The sequence below is a fragment of the Rhipicephalus microplus genome, chromosome 7, assembly GCF_043290135.1.
Source record: "Rhipicephalus microplus isolate Deutch F79 chromosome 7, USDA_Rmic, whole genome shotgun sequence".
Lineage (NCBI taxonomy): Eukaryota > Metazoa > Arthropoda > Arachnida > Ixodida > Ixodidae > Rhipicephalus > Rhipicephalus microplus.
Window position 1 is genome coordinate 59468127 of NC_134706.1, and position 14998 is coordinate 59483124.

The 14998-nt window shown below is 44.5% G+C and overlaps 1 protein-coding gene across 1 annotated transcript; it reads right to left on the reverse strand.

The window, feature by feature from the left end:
- Positions 1–11697: 11697 nt before the first annotated feature.
- On the reverse strand, positions 11698–14754 carry LOC142767780 (peroxynitrite isomerase THAP4-like). The gene is made up of 3 exons (XM_075870017.1): positions 14451–14754; positions 12909–13002; positions 11698–11861 (listed from the first exon to the last, which is right to left on the reverse strand). The coding sequence occupies exons 1-3, from the start codon at positions 14601–14603 to the stop codon at positions 11698–11700; spliced, it is 411 nt and encodes a 136-aa protein (XP_075726132.1). The 5' UTR covers positions 14604–14754.
- Positions 14755–14998: the final 244 nt, after the last annotated feature.

A 14998-nucleotide genomic window follows, 5' to 3' on the forward strand; every position in this document is an offset into this window, starting at 1 on the left:
TTTTATTTATATATTTGTTTATTTAGTTAGTTAGTTAGTAATTTATTTTGGGCATTCTTTAAAAAAATGCGACACCAATGTGAAGTCCATTAGTTACTCCTCGGAGATAAGTAGGTCTGCTGTCGTTCAGCACCTGAAAACCGTGCTCTGATGCGAAATCGACTAGGTTCGTGCCTTTTCGATTTGTCTTGATGCTTCCCCACAGTGTACGATTGGCGTTGAAGTCATCCATCAATATCCAAGGTGCTCGGGAGTCGCACATGCGTAGTAAGGGTATTCAGGCCACACATCTAAGTGAGCACGGCCATTAAATGCTTCGCACTTATATATTGACCGATCATTGTCTGTGCATGTAACCTTTATAAATATCATAAACGTCATTTCGTAAGTTTTCCCTAAAAAAAACACCTCTCTTTTGTTTTAATTGAATCAAGTTTTTTCATTGTCACCACAGTGATCTTTCCTTTGTGTGTTTCGCACAACATCGATTTCCATGATGCATCCGATCTGCCAAATTAGTTTGCACTCATTAATCACATCATTCATTGTTGTGGCCATGAGAGCTTTGTCTTGCTCGAGCTGCGTCTTTGGGATAAATTAGTAGGCGAATATAAACGTCATCATTTCAAACATTTTTATTACTTTAGCATCGTTTGGTTAAATGATTTATTGCGACTTCGATTTCTTTTTCGCGGTGACATTGGTGGCGAAGATCAATAGCGCAGCTGTCTTGGGAGGCGGCATTGGTGTGCCGATCAGTCAGACCTAGCCTGGTGGCTTTTGAAGAAGACTTCAGGAAGGTGTACAAGCTCCGTTGGTTTTACACACAGTGCGTTGGCGCTTTTCCATTTCTTTAGTATAACATCTTTACATTTCATTTGTGTGTTCTTCGTTTACCATGTATTGTACTTATGCAAATATATTTTTTGCAACAATTCTTGTGTATCTTTGTATGTTGTGTTCCGTGTACATATGTACGCATATCTTTTTGTAACAATTTTTGGTGTGTCTGTGGATGTTGCGTTTTATCGCGATGTTCTGTTGGATTGTAATTAATGTTCACTGTTCGTGAGAATAAATTTCTCTAAACACAGTATCGTGATTTGATTGATATATGGGGTTTAACTTCCCGAAACCACCATATGATTATGAGAGACGCTCTAGTGGAGTTCTCCAGAAGTTTTCACCACCTGGGGTTTTTTAACGTGCACCTAAATCTGAGCACACGGGCCTACAACGTTTCCGCCTCCATCGGAAATTCTGCTGCCGCAGCCGGGATTCGATCCCGGGAGCTGCGGGTCAGCAGTCGAGTACCTTAACCACTAGACCACCGCGGCGGGTCCCTTAGCATCATGTTTAATTGGATATATTATATCGTTATGCCATTCATTGTATCATAATATCGCATTGAATTCTTGTGTATATGTATTCGAACATCGTCATTTATATTAGAGCAATGATTTCTTCACTACAACGTAGTGATGTTGGTCGTGATACATAGATGTGCCGAAGTGTATGTGTCCTATTACTGAAATGTTATGAAGCCTTTGTGTCCTGTACGTACTGTAAATAATTTTTTTTCTAAACAGGTCTGAGATGGCATTATTGTGACCCATAGTAGATTACCGAATACTCTGAATTGTTATACATTTTTATTGACACATAGCTTCTTTCTACAGTCTGCGTGCAACGGGACCTCATCTAGTGTGAGGCCCATGGGATAGCTTCAATCTCTCCCATAGTAATGAGCGTAGTACTCTTATTCGTTTTCCACTTTTTCTTAACACAACGCGTTTTCAAAACGCGTGGACGTCTGCAATGAACGGCATACTCAGCGTTACATAGAGAGAAACTCAAGGGAAAGAAGCCTTCATCAGAAAGGGGCACACATGACTTTTCAGAGTGAGAAATGGCAATATTTAATTCCCGCTACAACCGTTTTAGAAGTCACGGGCTGGAAAAAAAACTTGTTGCTTTTTACAAATAATATGTGAAATGGTCTTTTGTGTTCTCTTATCTATATGTATCCTTCTGTGCTTTCTGATTGTGTGGCAGTGTTTTGAGTGACATCGGGCCTATACACTGTTGTTTAGACGTGTCACTTAAGTCACATTGTTACACGGTGCAATTGCACTCACCTGAGCTCCTCTTACTAGTACGCAATAAATGTTCCTGTGTGAAGCTCTCAAGAGATATTGTTAACACTCGGATAGTATTTCGCACTTTTTTTTCTGTTGGGTGCTCCTATATACACAGCCATATGTAAAGCGTTACGTTTCGGGAGCTTCGAGGATTTATTGCTCGAAGATTGCCAATATGTTCAAGCTGTTAAGGTGTTAGGCCTTTATCGTGTAGAAGAAAATTAGTAAGAAAAAAACCTCGGACGAAGTAATTACAAGATCCTCAGACGTCGTATCAACAACTACGCAGTTTAACCTGTGACTAACGGCGGTCAGTCTGCGTAGCAGGTTAGCGTCACATAGCATCCCGACAGGTTAGCGCTTACTTTGTCTACGTCTCTATTTGTTTGCTTCATTTTTCTAAGGGCCACTGATTTCATGTCCTTCATCTTCACCAACTTTGCCAACAAGCCTCATTCGTCAGCCCATCCGCTGTCTCTCAGGCAACTGAGGACTGGTTCATTACAGCTTGCACCGAAAAAGAGGGCGCATGCCGATGAATATTTTGCTTTCACGAAGGTAAACTATGGCGGGACGTTACTTCTGCAAGAGCTGTCCAGTCAGCCAACTGATGGCAGCACGTTTTCTTGTAGTTGTCGAATCAGCTGAAAAAAAATGTGTGCCTTACATCCAACACGAGTAGTGACAGGCGCGGAAACAGTGAAGTGACGAATTTATTTAGTTTTTTTTTCTTTGCAACTGAAAGCTGGTCGTACTGGCGTTAAATGAATCGTCCAGAAAGACATTAATCTTCACACAACGTCCGTTGCGGCTTTCAGTGATCTACGTGCTCATAAGAAATAAACGAACGGAATTTATTTTCTTCGAATGACGGAAGCCTAGCTAGTAAACCGTACAAACGCAACGAAAGGTGTTTGGTAAACAAAAGCAAAAAACAAACACAGCAGTAGATCAGATCGTAGCACCATCGCAGGACGCGAGTGGACATAAATTGCCGATGACAAGAAAGATATATCTCAGACCAAACTCTGCCAACGTCTTTTGCCTGAGTGAAATGTAATTCGTTTTCAGGGTCAGTTCCGGGACTTTCTCGGACATGCGTCCTTCAAGACATTCTCGCAGTGCGAAGCTGTTTTCGTTTATTTTGTCTTGTAATACTCTTGTTTCTGTAGAGCCAACAACGGCTCGATTCCACATGTCACTAATTCAAAACGTGTGGTGAAAGAAAAGGAAACGAGAATTTGAACTAAAACAGCACTGTACTCAAAACATGACAAAATTATTGACCTGGGGTGCCACGCAGGATCGCCCGAGCTTGGCGAAACACAGGGTCCTTCCAAGATCTGGAAACACCCCTATTCAATTAGCCAACAGTGCTAAAAAGTCATATTCTCTCTTCAGCGCACTGCGTTCGACTGGTTACGAAGGAACCCGGCATCCCGTCAAGGACTATCGACATAGTTAGGCTTTGTTTTCAAACCAGGCGCAACTTCTTTTATTTGTTTGTCATTCCACTGAGCACTAAAGTGCACCCACGCAATCAAAGTGTCAGAAGCTTTCCCTGATAATAATTTTTAAAGGCGGGAGCTGTATAAATTTATTTTGAAGCTTTTAATGCCTGCAATAAGTCTGTTTTCGAATAATCAGCATGGTGGCCTTTGAGAAACAAACATGGAGGTATTTTGAGCGCGTAAATAGACAAGAAAGAAAAGACCGAGCGATACAAATGAGCTCTTCCATTCGGCCAGGCCGAACGCTTCACAACGCGACCTCAGCTAAACCTGAGGCCGCGTGTTCATCATCAAGGTTGACCTGCGCATTTTAGCACGCTGCTAGGTTTGTTTGTTTGTTTGTTTGTTTGTTTGTTTGTTTATTCGTGTTTGTTGTTTGCTTGTTTGTAGCCTGGATTACATGGGACATACCCACTTTGAGGGAATGGCAAAGAAAACCTATAGTATCCCATTGACAGTTACCTCACTATTCCTTACAAAAAAAGAAAAAAAAAGAGATGTATAAGGAAAACACTGTATCGGTGTGCACCTTCTTTGTCGTCTTCATTGTCCGTGAGCACTCGAACACGTGCGGACGGCTTATTAGTCATTTGGCAAGGCAGTATTTTTTGCTGATTATGTCAGGACATGCTTTTACGGAGGTAATTAAACCAATTCATGGTAAGAATAAGGCACTTATGCTACATCTTGAAGGGATTATGCTAAATGAAGCCATGTAACTCTGAAACCACGTTCAGTAAACCGTGCTGATTTTCGCGACGTTAATCATGAGCAAGGTAAGTAAACCATGCTGATTAGACATCACTTGTATGGCGGCAATTAGGATCGTGCTAAAGATGTTTACGTTAATAGCTGAATCTTATTGAATACTTTGCTAATTGTACCCGAGATTATTGCCCTTTCTTTTGAAACCTTGCTAAATAGAACAAAACTGTTCATGTTATGATATTTTATTTCACTGTTATTTCAAATCGTATATACAATGAGCATTAGGTGATTGGCATAATGAACATTAGGGCACAGCTCATGTGGCCTTCACTTCGAAGCAGCAGGCCAAGCAGATGAGTAGACGACCGACTCTTTCTGAAAAGCTGGATGAAGCTAGGTTATCACAAGCTCCTCTACGTCAATAGATGACCAAATTATTTAACGTGCAAAGAAGTTGCGGCTTAGCGTCCACCGCATCAAACACTTGACAGTTACACAGGCGCTATGACAGTTACGAGTTGAACTAGGACCTTCTTAGAATCAATAAGTTTGTTTTCGAGTTAAGGTGTCCATAAGTTAGATTGACAGGCTCCCGCGGCTAAGATTGGGTCAGCCTACCACTTTTGCTCTCACAGAGAAGTGCTCCCTCCACAACGTCATTGAGCGGTGCGATTTGTTTATTAGCTTTATCACGCCGACTAGGCCCACACGCACGTAGAAGTAAAAGTTATGTAATCACGTGGCAACGATGGCTCGCATTTAATTTCCCAGTGCTCACGACGTATCCACTCATGCCGCACTGCCGCCATGATGTGAGGGCCCCTGGTGACAACCACTCCTTACACTCATCTGTTAGGAGATACAAGCGAAATGAGCAGCATGAGAGTGCTGCGTGTTCACCCTTGCTGCCTTCGACAGTGGAAATTTCCATGCTGCAGGTGGAATGAGAGAAGCTGAGCTGAAGAGGACAAGTACCCTCAAGCGCACGCGTGGGAGGCGCGTGTTCAGTTGGGAAAAAAACAGCGCGAGAATTAAGTTTATGGTCCTGCACTGCTGAAATGTTGACTGAGCGGCGACGGTACTCACGCGTACGCTCGTGGTGGTGTTTCTTTGATAAGCACAGCCAATGCTCAACATGCGTTTCTGACGCTACGTACTACGTTCTTGTAGCGATTTTTATTGGCGCTTAGACCACGCCATGGCCACCGCAGAACGAGCTCGGAGCTAACTCCTCTGCCCAAAAAGCTTGGGCCATCCTGCGCAGCATGCCTGAGCGGAAGACTTTGATACAGCCTTTGAACCACACAATAAGTTTGATAAGAAAAAAATCCCATGTCGTCATAGTGTGTGCAGCTCTAATATATAAAATGTGCGCAAAAGCCCTGAGCTCGAAACGTCGAGATGAGATGTAAAACAAAAAATAAGAACGAAACTAAACGTGTGCTGTCCTGATCATGTTATCGCGCAGTAACTCGCCCAGTCAGAAGTACCTGTCCTGGAACAGGGTCTTAAAGGACGTTTATAACTCTTTCTTCGTCCTCAAGTTGCAAACCGTCGTTCCTTTATTAATTTGTTTAAGCTAAGAACAATCTCACATGAAAAGTACCAGAAAACTTAACGCACGCTGGTTGCGAAATCGCCCAAGCCTCCCCGACACTGCATGCTACGTATGAAAATGAGTACTGACACGTTCGTGTTTCAGCCGACCATGCAAGTGCTTTAGGCACCCTGTCGATTCAGATGCATCAGATATATTAGAAAAAAATCACAGCATATCCACGGAGTGAATGATAATGAGTGGGGTGTGGGGACCGGCCATCCGTTTCTGTGTCCGTCCATCTGTGTGTCTGGACGGATGGATAAATGAACAAACAGATGAACATACGGACAGAAACACGGATGCACGGAAGAACGGACACACGGATGGATGCATGGAGGGATTCACAGACGGACAGACGGATGGAAGCGCGGGCGGACGGACATATGGACAGACACAGAGAAAGGTGGATGGAAGCAGGTATGGACAGACGAACAGACAGACGCATGGAAGCGTGGATGGCCAGACAGATGTATGGATGCAGGGATGGACAGATGGAAGCACGAACGAACGCATGGATGAAGGGATGGACGAATAAAGGGACACTTCGCCCCGCTCATCAGCATTCACTACGTGCATATGTTGGGAAAACCACTAACGTCTTTAGTTATAGTATTTCCAGGATAGATGGATGGATGGACCGATATGGCTGTATACTTTAGATCGGGCGGTGACTAGCGCCACCAAGCCGTAATACTTAATGAACCAAAAACTATATTTCATTTTTTTTCCTTTTAAAAAGTGAGGTTGAGGATTCGTACTTTGCAGTGAAGAGTTTAATTTTCACTCGTGCCTTGACTTTAGCCTCCAGTCAGATAACCTCCTTCTAGTTAATTCTACCTGCTTAAAGTCTATTTCGCCCTGCCTGTCCCTAAACCCCAGTGCTTTGAAAAACTCTGCTCCATCATCCTGAACTATAGGGTGAAGCATTTTACAGAACATTATCAAGTGTTCGGCAGTTTCTTCTTCTTCTCCACACGCACTGCATACTGTGTCTACCCCTTCGTATTTCGCCAGATATGTCTTGGTTCGCAATACTCCCGTCCTGGCCTCAAACAGTAGAGAACTACCCCGAGTATTATCATAGATCCTTTCCTTGGCCATTTCCTGCTTAAAAGTTCAATACATCTCTAGTGCGGGATTCTTAATCATGCCAATTCTCCACATATCGGTCTCAGCTTCCTTCACCTTCTTCTTAACCGATAACTCTTTTTGGTTTGGCCGCCTGCTGTTTTCTAAGTGTTTACAAGACAATTTTCTGGTTCGCTTTCTCCATTTTGTATCGACATTCTTCATGTACAAGTAGCTGAATACCTTCCTAGCCTAACGCTGCTCCCCCATTTCTCTCAATCGCTTCCCAAATTTTATCTTGCTGCTAGCTTCCCTACTCACAAATGATGTCCATCCCATATCACCTTGTACTCCCTGATTTGGTGTATTCTCGTGAGCTCCTAAGGCAAGCCTACCTATTCCACGTTGCTTAATTTCTAATCTTCCTTGAACTTCTGATCTTATGCACAAGACCGCATTGCCAAACGTCAGACCAGGAACCATGACCCCGTTCCATATTCCTCTGACAATATCATACCTATTGTAATTCCACAGTGCCCTGTTTTTCATTACCGCTGCATTCTTGTTACCTTTATACGTCACGTATATTTCGTTTTCCCTTAGGTACTCGGCCCCATTGCTTTTCCATACACCCAGATATTTGTATTTATCTATTATCTCTAGCATGACCTCCTGTATTCTAAGCTCACAGTTTTCATTGTCATTAAAAATCATGACTGCTAATTTTTCCTTACTGAATCGGAAATCTAACCTATCTACCTCATTACCGCAGATGTCCAACAATCTCTGCAAACCTTCCTTGTTGTCGGCCATTAGCACTATATCATCTGCGTACATCAATGCTGGTAGTGCCTGTTCAATGAGTTTTCCTTGTTTGACGAAAGAAAGGTTGAAACCCAGTCTACATCCCTCTAATTTGGCCCCTAATTCTTGTAGGTAAATCATAAATAATAAGGGTGACAAGGGCCACCCCTGCCTAAGCCCCCGTTTTACCTTTGCAGGCTTGGATACCTGTTTTTCCCACTTTATAACCACCTTGTTACCTTTATAGATATCCTTTAAGAGATTAGTGACTACATGTTCCACGCCTAGTGTGTCCAGTATTCCCCACAATTCCTCTTGAACCACGCTATCGTACGCTTCTTTGATATCAAAAAATGCTAGCCACAGGGGCCTGTGTTCCTTTTCTGCTATTTCGATGCCCTGCGTCAGTGAGAACAGATTGTCTTCCAACCTGCTGTGTTTCCGAAACCCATTCTGAAGTTCCCCCAGCCCCCCCTTATCCTCTGTCCATGCCTGAAGTCTTTCTTTTAAAATCTGGATCGCCAGCCTGTAGATCACTGATGTCACTGTTATAGGACGGTAGTTGTGTATGTCAGCTTTGTCCCCCTTTCCTTTATAGATCACGCTCATCCTGCTAAGTTTCCATCCATCGGGAACGTCACCAAGTATTATTAGTTTGCTCACTGCCTCTCTCAAAGCCTGCTTAGACTTCGGACCTAATGTTTTTATCAGCATAATTGGAATGCCATCTGGGCCTGTTGATTTACTACTAGGAACCCTTTTCTCAGCCCTTTCCCACTCTCGTTTTGAAAATGGAGCCATTGCGCCACTTGATTTATCCTTGTCTATTGTGGTGCATAAATAACCTCTTTGTTGAAGTTTTTCTGTCACCCTCGTTCTTATATATTCAATAGCTTCGTCCCCTTCTAGCCTAGCACCTTGGGCTGTAGTTATAAATATCTGCTCTAGGCTCGTCTCATTTATTAGGAAGTTTAGATGGTTCCTAAATTTTGCAGCTGCTTTTCTATCTTTTTTATGTACTTCTGCCAGCCACTCAGCTACCTTTCTTCTAATCTTTTCATTGATCAGAAAAGATGCATCCCTTCTACAGCTTAGAAAGGTTCCCCATTTTCTTTCCACATCATCTGTCGGTTCACCCCGCTGCTTAGCATGTCTGTGTTCCCTAGAGGCTTCCTTACGTTTTGCCATGGCTCTCTTAACTTCTTCATCCCACCAACTTTTGGGTTTGTGTCTTCTTTTCCAGGGTGACTTCTCACGTGTCTTAGCAAGCTCTAGCTAAAACAGTCTAATTAAATTGGTGTATGTCCACACTGTTTTATTTCCTCCGTGATTACTTTCTCAATTTGTTTAGTGGCTATTTTATTTTGCCTTCCTGAATAAAAATTTTCCTGTAGTTGCTCATCTTGTCTCCTTCCCATTTTCACTGCTCTTCCAAAACTTAGCTTGATACATTTGTGATCACTGCCCAGACTTCTGGAGCCACCTTCATCTATGTGCATTCCCCTGAGCTTATCATACATCCTATGTGACATCAGTGCATAGTTTATCGTCGACTGCAGCCTTCCTACCTCCTATGTTATTTGCCCTTTACACTTCTCGGTACTGTTGCAAATGATGAAATAAAGCCTTTCGCACATATCCATGATCATTTTGCCTGCCGGATTGGTACACCCATCTATATGTTCTATGTGCGCATTCATATCTCCTAGTTTAATTAAATCGCACTCTCTTCCTAACTCCTGAATGTCCTTTTATATACACTCTACCATTGCCTGGTTTTCCTCTCTGGCCTTTGCTCCGCTCCACAAATACACGAAACCAAGGAGTGTCATTTGACCTGCCACTTTCCCTTTTAGCCATAAATGATCCTTGCACTCCTGCTTGACCCTTTGCCAGTCTGTTTTTTTATGAATGAATGCCCCAATACCCCCCCCCTTTCTGCTGCCTTCTGTTCTATTACAATATTCCCACGCGTAGTCCGGATTGTTCGGAGGTTGTTCCATGTCCCTGAGATGTGTTTATACAAAGCCGTATACCATCGGCCTCTCTTCCCTTAGCTGTTCTTCTATATCTTCCCACTTCAGCCTGTTCCTACCACCCTGCATGTTAATATACCCTATGTCTCCATTGGCTCGGCGCTCGTAGCTACGTCTATTTATGCCCCAGACTCTAGCTATCGTAGATTTTGGTGCCACTTTGGAATCGTATCTGGCCATACCATCAGTCGAAGAGTCTCCCTGGTAATTTTTCTCGTTACTAGCTATCCTGCACCACGAAGGAGGGCTCGCTTGCCCCCCAAAAAAGCTACTGTGCGTCCTGCAAGTCGCCAACCCACCTCGTGACCTAGCCGCCTATAGAAAAGAATTCTGTCTCGTTGCAAACCACCCCACCTTTGCACCTCTGTATTTATTTCCACCACCTCAAATCCTTTCTCTCGACTCATCCGCCATATCTCTTGGTTTGCGTTGACAACCGCTCTTTGCAGGTATCTATCACGCACCGGTACCTCCGGTATCATGCATATCACTACCTCTACCTTAGGAGAAGTGGCGCGCATGTCATCGACGCCTTTCGCCAGTGTGGTTGCTAGTCCTGCTGTATCTTCATTTAAGACATCGTTTAAACCGCCTGAATTTATCACGAGGTTTCGTCTATCAGCTGTAGTTTTGAGTTTTGCGCTCGCTTGCCTCATGACTGCTTCAAGCTTGCGTCCTGGGAACGCCCCTACTGCAACCATGTTGTCACCTCTTACCCTCTCTTTGATGGCTTCTGTGCATCGATTTAAATTCGAGTCCCCGGCGATTATCACATGCTGTGACTTTTCAGCTGGAGCGTCCTGCACCTGGGGGCTACTTGCACCTGTGACGCCGGCTGCTTTGTCCCCTCCCAGCCCCACCACTACCTCGCTCAAGCTGGGCCTTGCGACAATTGAACCGGCTGAACCTGTTTTTTTCCAAACTTACTTGCTCTTCCTTCTCCACCGTTCTGGTTGCCGATTGCCTACTATTCTCTCCGTAGGCCGCTTCTTTGTTAAGCTTCGCTAGTGCTTTCTCGGCGGACTTCAGTCTTCCTCCCATTGCCCTCGTTTTCTCTTGCTCTGTCGCCAACGCAGTCTCGAGCTCGGCGATTCTCATCAGCAGTTCACTCTGAGAAACCATAATTTTCTCCATTTTTTTTGTTGACCTCACATTGCCAACACTTCGCGTCAGCCTCTTCTCCATCCGCTTCTACGCTTGAGTCCACTTTCAAGCCTACTCCACATCCTGAACACTTTACAGTTTTTTAACCATGTCTTTCTGACACCAATTGTCCCCATACTCAATAATTACTAAACTCTAGCCCTGCACTACGAAAAAAAATAAAGTCTCAGCTCTACTACAAAAATTTGCGTGTTCAATGTACGCGCACCTCCCCCACGGGGTGGCAAAAGAAAACAAAACTACAAAAAATTCAAACACACACACCTGCACTAACTAATAAATACCTGGTGACTGGCCCACGAAAAAGCTGTACCATAAAATAAGTGCTTCGAAGATTTCAACCACTGCCTTATAATTATAAAGACATGCAAAAACACTTATCTGCGCAGTCAATCCCGAGCGCTCAAAAAACACGTCCCCCCACCGTGACAGCCTGAACTAGGCAGCAGGTCAGGGACATTAGGGTGCCTTGATGCCCGCGCGCTCCGCTGAGGGTGAGGACAGCCGCGTCGTCTGCTACGACGGCCGCCATTACGGCTCCTGCCGTAGTGGGGCAGCATGCGAAGCGCATTACCGCTTGCGGTGCTCGCGTATGGTAGGAAAGAAGTACTCGTTGGCGAGCTTTTTTTTGGTGCAACTTGGACACCTCTTAGTGCTGTTGTTGCCTAATTGTTAAATGGAACAACGCACGTCCAGCTGCAGCAATATCCAGCTGCAGTTTTAACTGCAGCTGGATATTGACGCAGACCAGGAGGAGATTTGTTGGTCTCGTTGCTGGAGGGTGCAGGCACAGTTCTTTCTTTTGGTGGCTTTCGTTCCTTAGGCAGTGCTGCAAGCAGAAATGTATGTATTCATGAACATATTCAAGCAATGCCAGTTCATGTCTAGCTTGTTAATTTTACAAATGTAACACATGCAGCAGATACCGGCTTGTTATTGACGTGAGGAAGACACTTGTCCTTCCCCCGCCCTCTCCACAAGGGATAGGGGAAGGTCTTAAAATACCATAATTAAATTGTGCTCAAAATTTCTCCCCACAATAAATGGCTCTAATTCAAATTGGAGCTTCATATGCCAGAGCTACACGTGTGCGCCGTTGTGGAGGGCTCAACTGACATTCGCTCCCTATGCAGTTTATTGATTATTTGATTGTAGGGCTTAACACGCAATACTTTTTTGCAGACTAGTTGGTTCATACTTGAAAAATTGAATTGCTGCACAAACTTGAAGAAAAAAAAACAAGAGAGACAGGAAAGAGTGCAGGTTTTTTTTTTTTTTTCAAGCTTAACACGCCAACGCAACACAGGTAATGAGGCGCACTGTAGTGGGGGCTCGTGCATCGTGGATCTCGTATACATAATGGTTTCCGTTTTCCCCCTTTGTAAATAACATAGCCACTGCACCTGACATCCTAGCAGTACACGACCGTGTGCTAAGTAGCGGAAAACTGTTGTGCAGTGGGTCATGCCTGTAAACACTGAAATCCAGACGTATATACAGTCATGACCAAAAAATGCAAACAAGAAATATAAACCACAACACTCAAGTATCGCAATTTTTTTTACATGCAAGTCAAAGTGATGCAACGTAATCACAAAAACAAAGTTGGGAAATGTAGCTTTCCAAACGCACTAATAGCGTGCCATTATTTGACCGTCTAATATTAGCAGTATTTTTCGATTTTGCGTGGTCTGGTTCACATTTTTGTGTTCGCATTTCCTAGCTTTGTCCGTGACTGCATTTCCAGAATTTATGCACTAATGTGGACGCAGCATATGAGGACCTATTTGGTGTTAGCTTCGTAAAAATCCCAGGTACATAGAGTACTTGCAACTGGTGCTGCTTTATGTAATGCAAGAAAAAAGTTCAATCTTACGTTTGAATGTGAACAAAGTTGGGACGGCATTTGGTTTCAACTTCTTCCAGCCATCCGCACGATGTTGCTCATAGTTGTTCTCTTCAAAGTGAGCCTGCAAATAAAACCAGAATTAAAAATTAACACACTGGCAGAAGAAAAACGAATGTCTGTCACTGTCAATAAACAAGATTTCATGTATGCATTCAGTATGATTCGCAGCAGGAACTAGCAGCAACTTTGAAGCACAAAAAGAAGGAAACTAATTGAGCTCACGCGCGCTTTCACGTAAGCCACTTCAGTGAGCGCGATCATAGACCCAGCCTGCTGTTATATTAACCCTTTCAATTTTCGCACTGAAGATCTGTAAAGATTCCTGAATTCATGTGAATAAAATATTAGTCTATTGTGCCGACAAAGGACCAGGTCTGATTTTATAGCGAGCGTTACAGATTTCGTTCTATCGAAAGCTTTGTACCCAAGCCTCCAAGTTCCCAATGCAATCGAATTTATTTGTCAGGTAAAAATGACAACACTCCGTAACAGCGCTTGTTTTGTTCGTCACTGAAGTGTTCCTGATTCCCAAGTATACATACGACGATACACACAAGACGGGCAGAAGTCCGGCCTCGTAATATTACGAGTTTTTCGCAGGAACAGCATGTTTATGTTCAAACGGCTTGATTTCACAAGAGGCGTTCAAATTTCGACCGATCAGTGCCAACGCGTGCACGAATAAACATGGGCAGGCCTCGTAAGCGTTGTGAAATCCCCCTACCACGCACTCGAGCCTTTGGTAATTCCCTGCGAGGCCATATGCGCGCATTTCACGTCCAATTTCCTCTTATGTGAATTACGTGAACTCTACGTGCCGTACTCTTGAAGTTCGGCAGCAGTCAGGCGCCGTCAGATTTCCGTACTCGCTCGCCGGCACGCGGCCTGAACTCACTCCCCGTTTTCTGCCCTTGCATATAATTTTCTCCCTCCTCCACTTTCTAAATTCTCATCTGTTTAACTACACCTCCTGCGTCCCCATCTCTTGCCTACTTTTCGTTCAGCTCAACTCCGCCAGCACCCGGTCGACGCGTACGCTGTCGGGGCGAGTTGGCGAGCGAGTACGGCAATTTCACGAAGTCTGTCTTCGGGCTGCGAGGCGGACGGTCACGACAGCGGCAGCCGGTCTCGCGAGCAAAATAGCTGCGAAGCGCAGTGCACGAAATTAACAGCCTCGGGTAGGGGGTGGGAAGGATTTCACAACGCTGCTGCCAAGGCAACACTTTCCCGTGCAAGGGCACTGAAACTAGTCGCAATTCCTATGAATGTAGTAGCACACTCGAGGCCCTTGAACCAGCATGAAATGTTATCGACACGGGGGCTTCCGAAGCCCCCGTACTTGACGCATTTTCTTAAAGCGTGATCTTTTAACACGAGCACGCCGCACAGTACCCTGCACGACGTTTGGCTGTCCTGCGTTTACATTGCGCACCTAAATAAAAAACAACGGCGCCCTAAATAATGCTGACCAGTCAGAATACGACGCACTAAAAAAAAATGTTTACTTACGCTGCATACGTGCGACGTATCAGTCGGTTGCCACTTGTCTCGTTTGATTTTAACGGTCCAAAGAAGCCTTCTTTTTGGGTCTCTTGGAAACCGGTACAACTTCCATCCGTTTCTCGAGTGATTCGAGCACTGCGGCACGCAGCAGCCGGGCATGGTGATGCGGAGATGGGTGCATAAAACTGTAAGGGAATGAACACTGCCCAACAACACCTCACACGCCAAGCACGAACTACCGGCCGGAGGCGCCAAAATGGCGGTCGCGCTGGCGCCGAAGCCGAGGCGGCGGTATCTGCCCTTGCAAAAGCTGACACCACTGTAAGCGGGGGCGCGCGCATCGAGGCACTCTAAGGGACATATACACACAACGCCACCTATTGAGCAACTCATAAACTAAGTGTGCATACGTACCTACATACTACTACTTCTACTACTTTTACTACTACTACTACTACAGAGGAGGAGGAAGAGAGAACGACCCACGGCCTAAGTAGCTTCGCCCCTAAATAAGCTGCCTTCAAACACGACTTCAAACACGTTTTAACGACTGT

Excerpts from the sequence above, each read along its gene's own strand:
- LOC142767780 (XM_075870017.1), bottom strand. The coding sequence starts at position 14,603 with ATGCCCGGCTGCTGCGTGCCGCAGTGCTCGAATCACTCGAGAAACGGA. Across the intron at positions 13,003-14,450 it reads ATACGTCGCACGTATGCAGC|GCTCACTTTGAAGAGAACAA; the intron begins GTAAGTAAACAT and ends TTTTATTTGCAG. Across the intron at positions 11,862-12,908 it reads AACTTTGTTCACATTCAAAC|CACTGCCTAAGGAACGAAAG; the intron begins GTAAGATTGAAC and ends TTCTGCTTGCAG.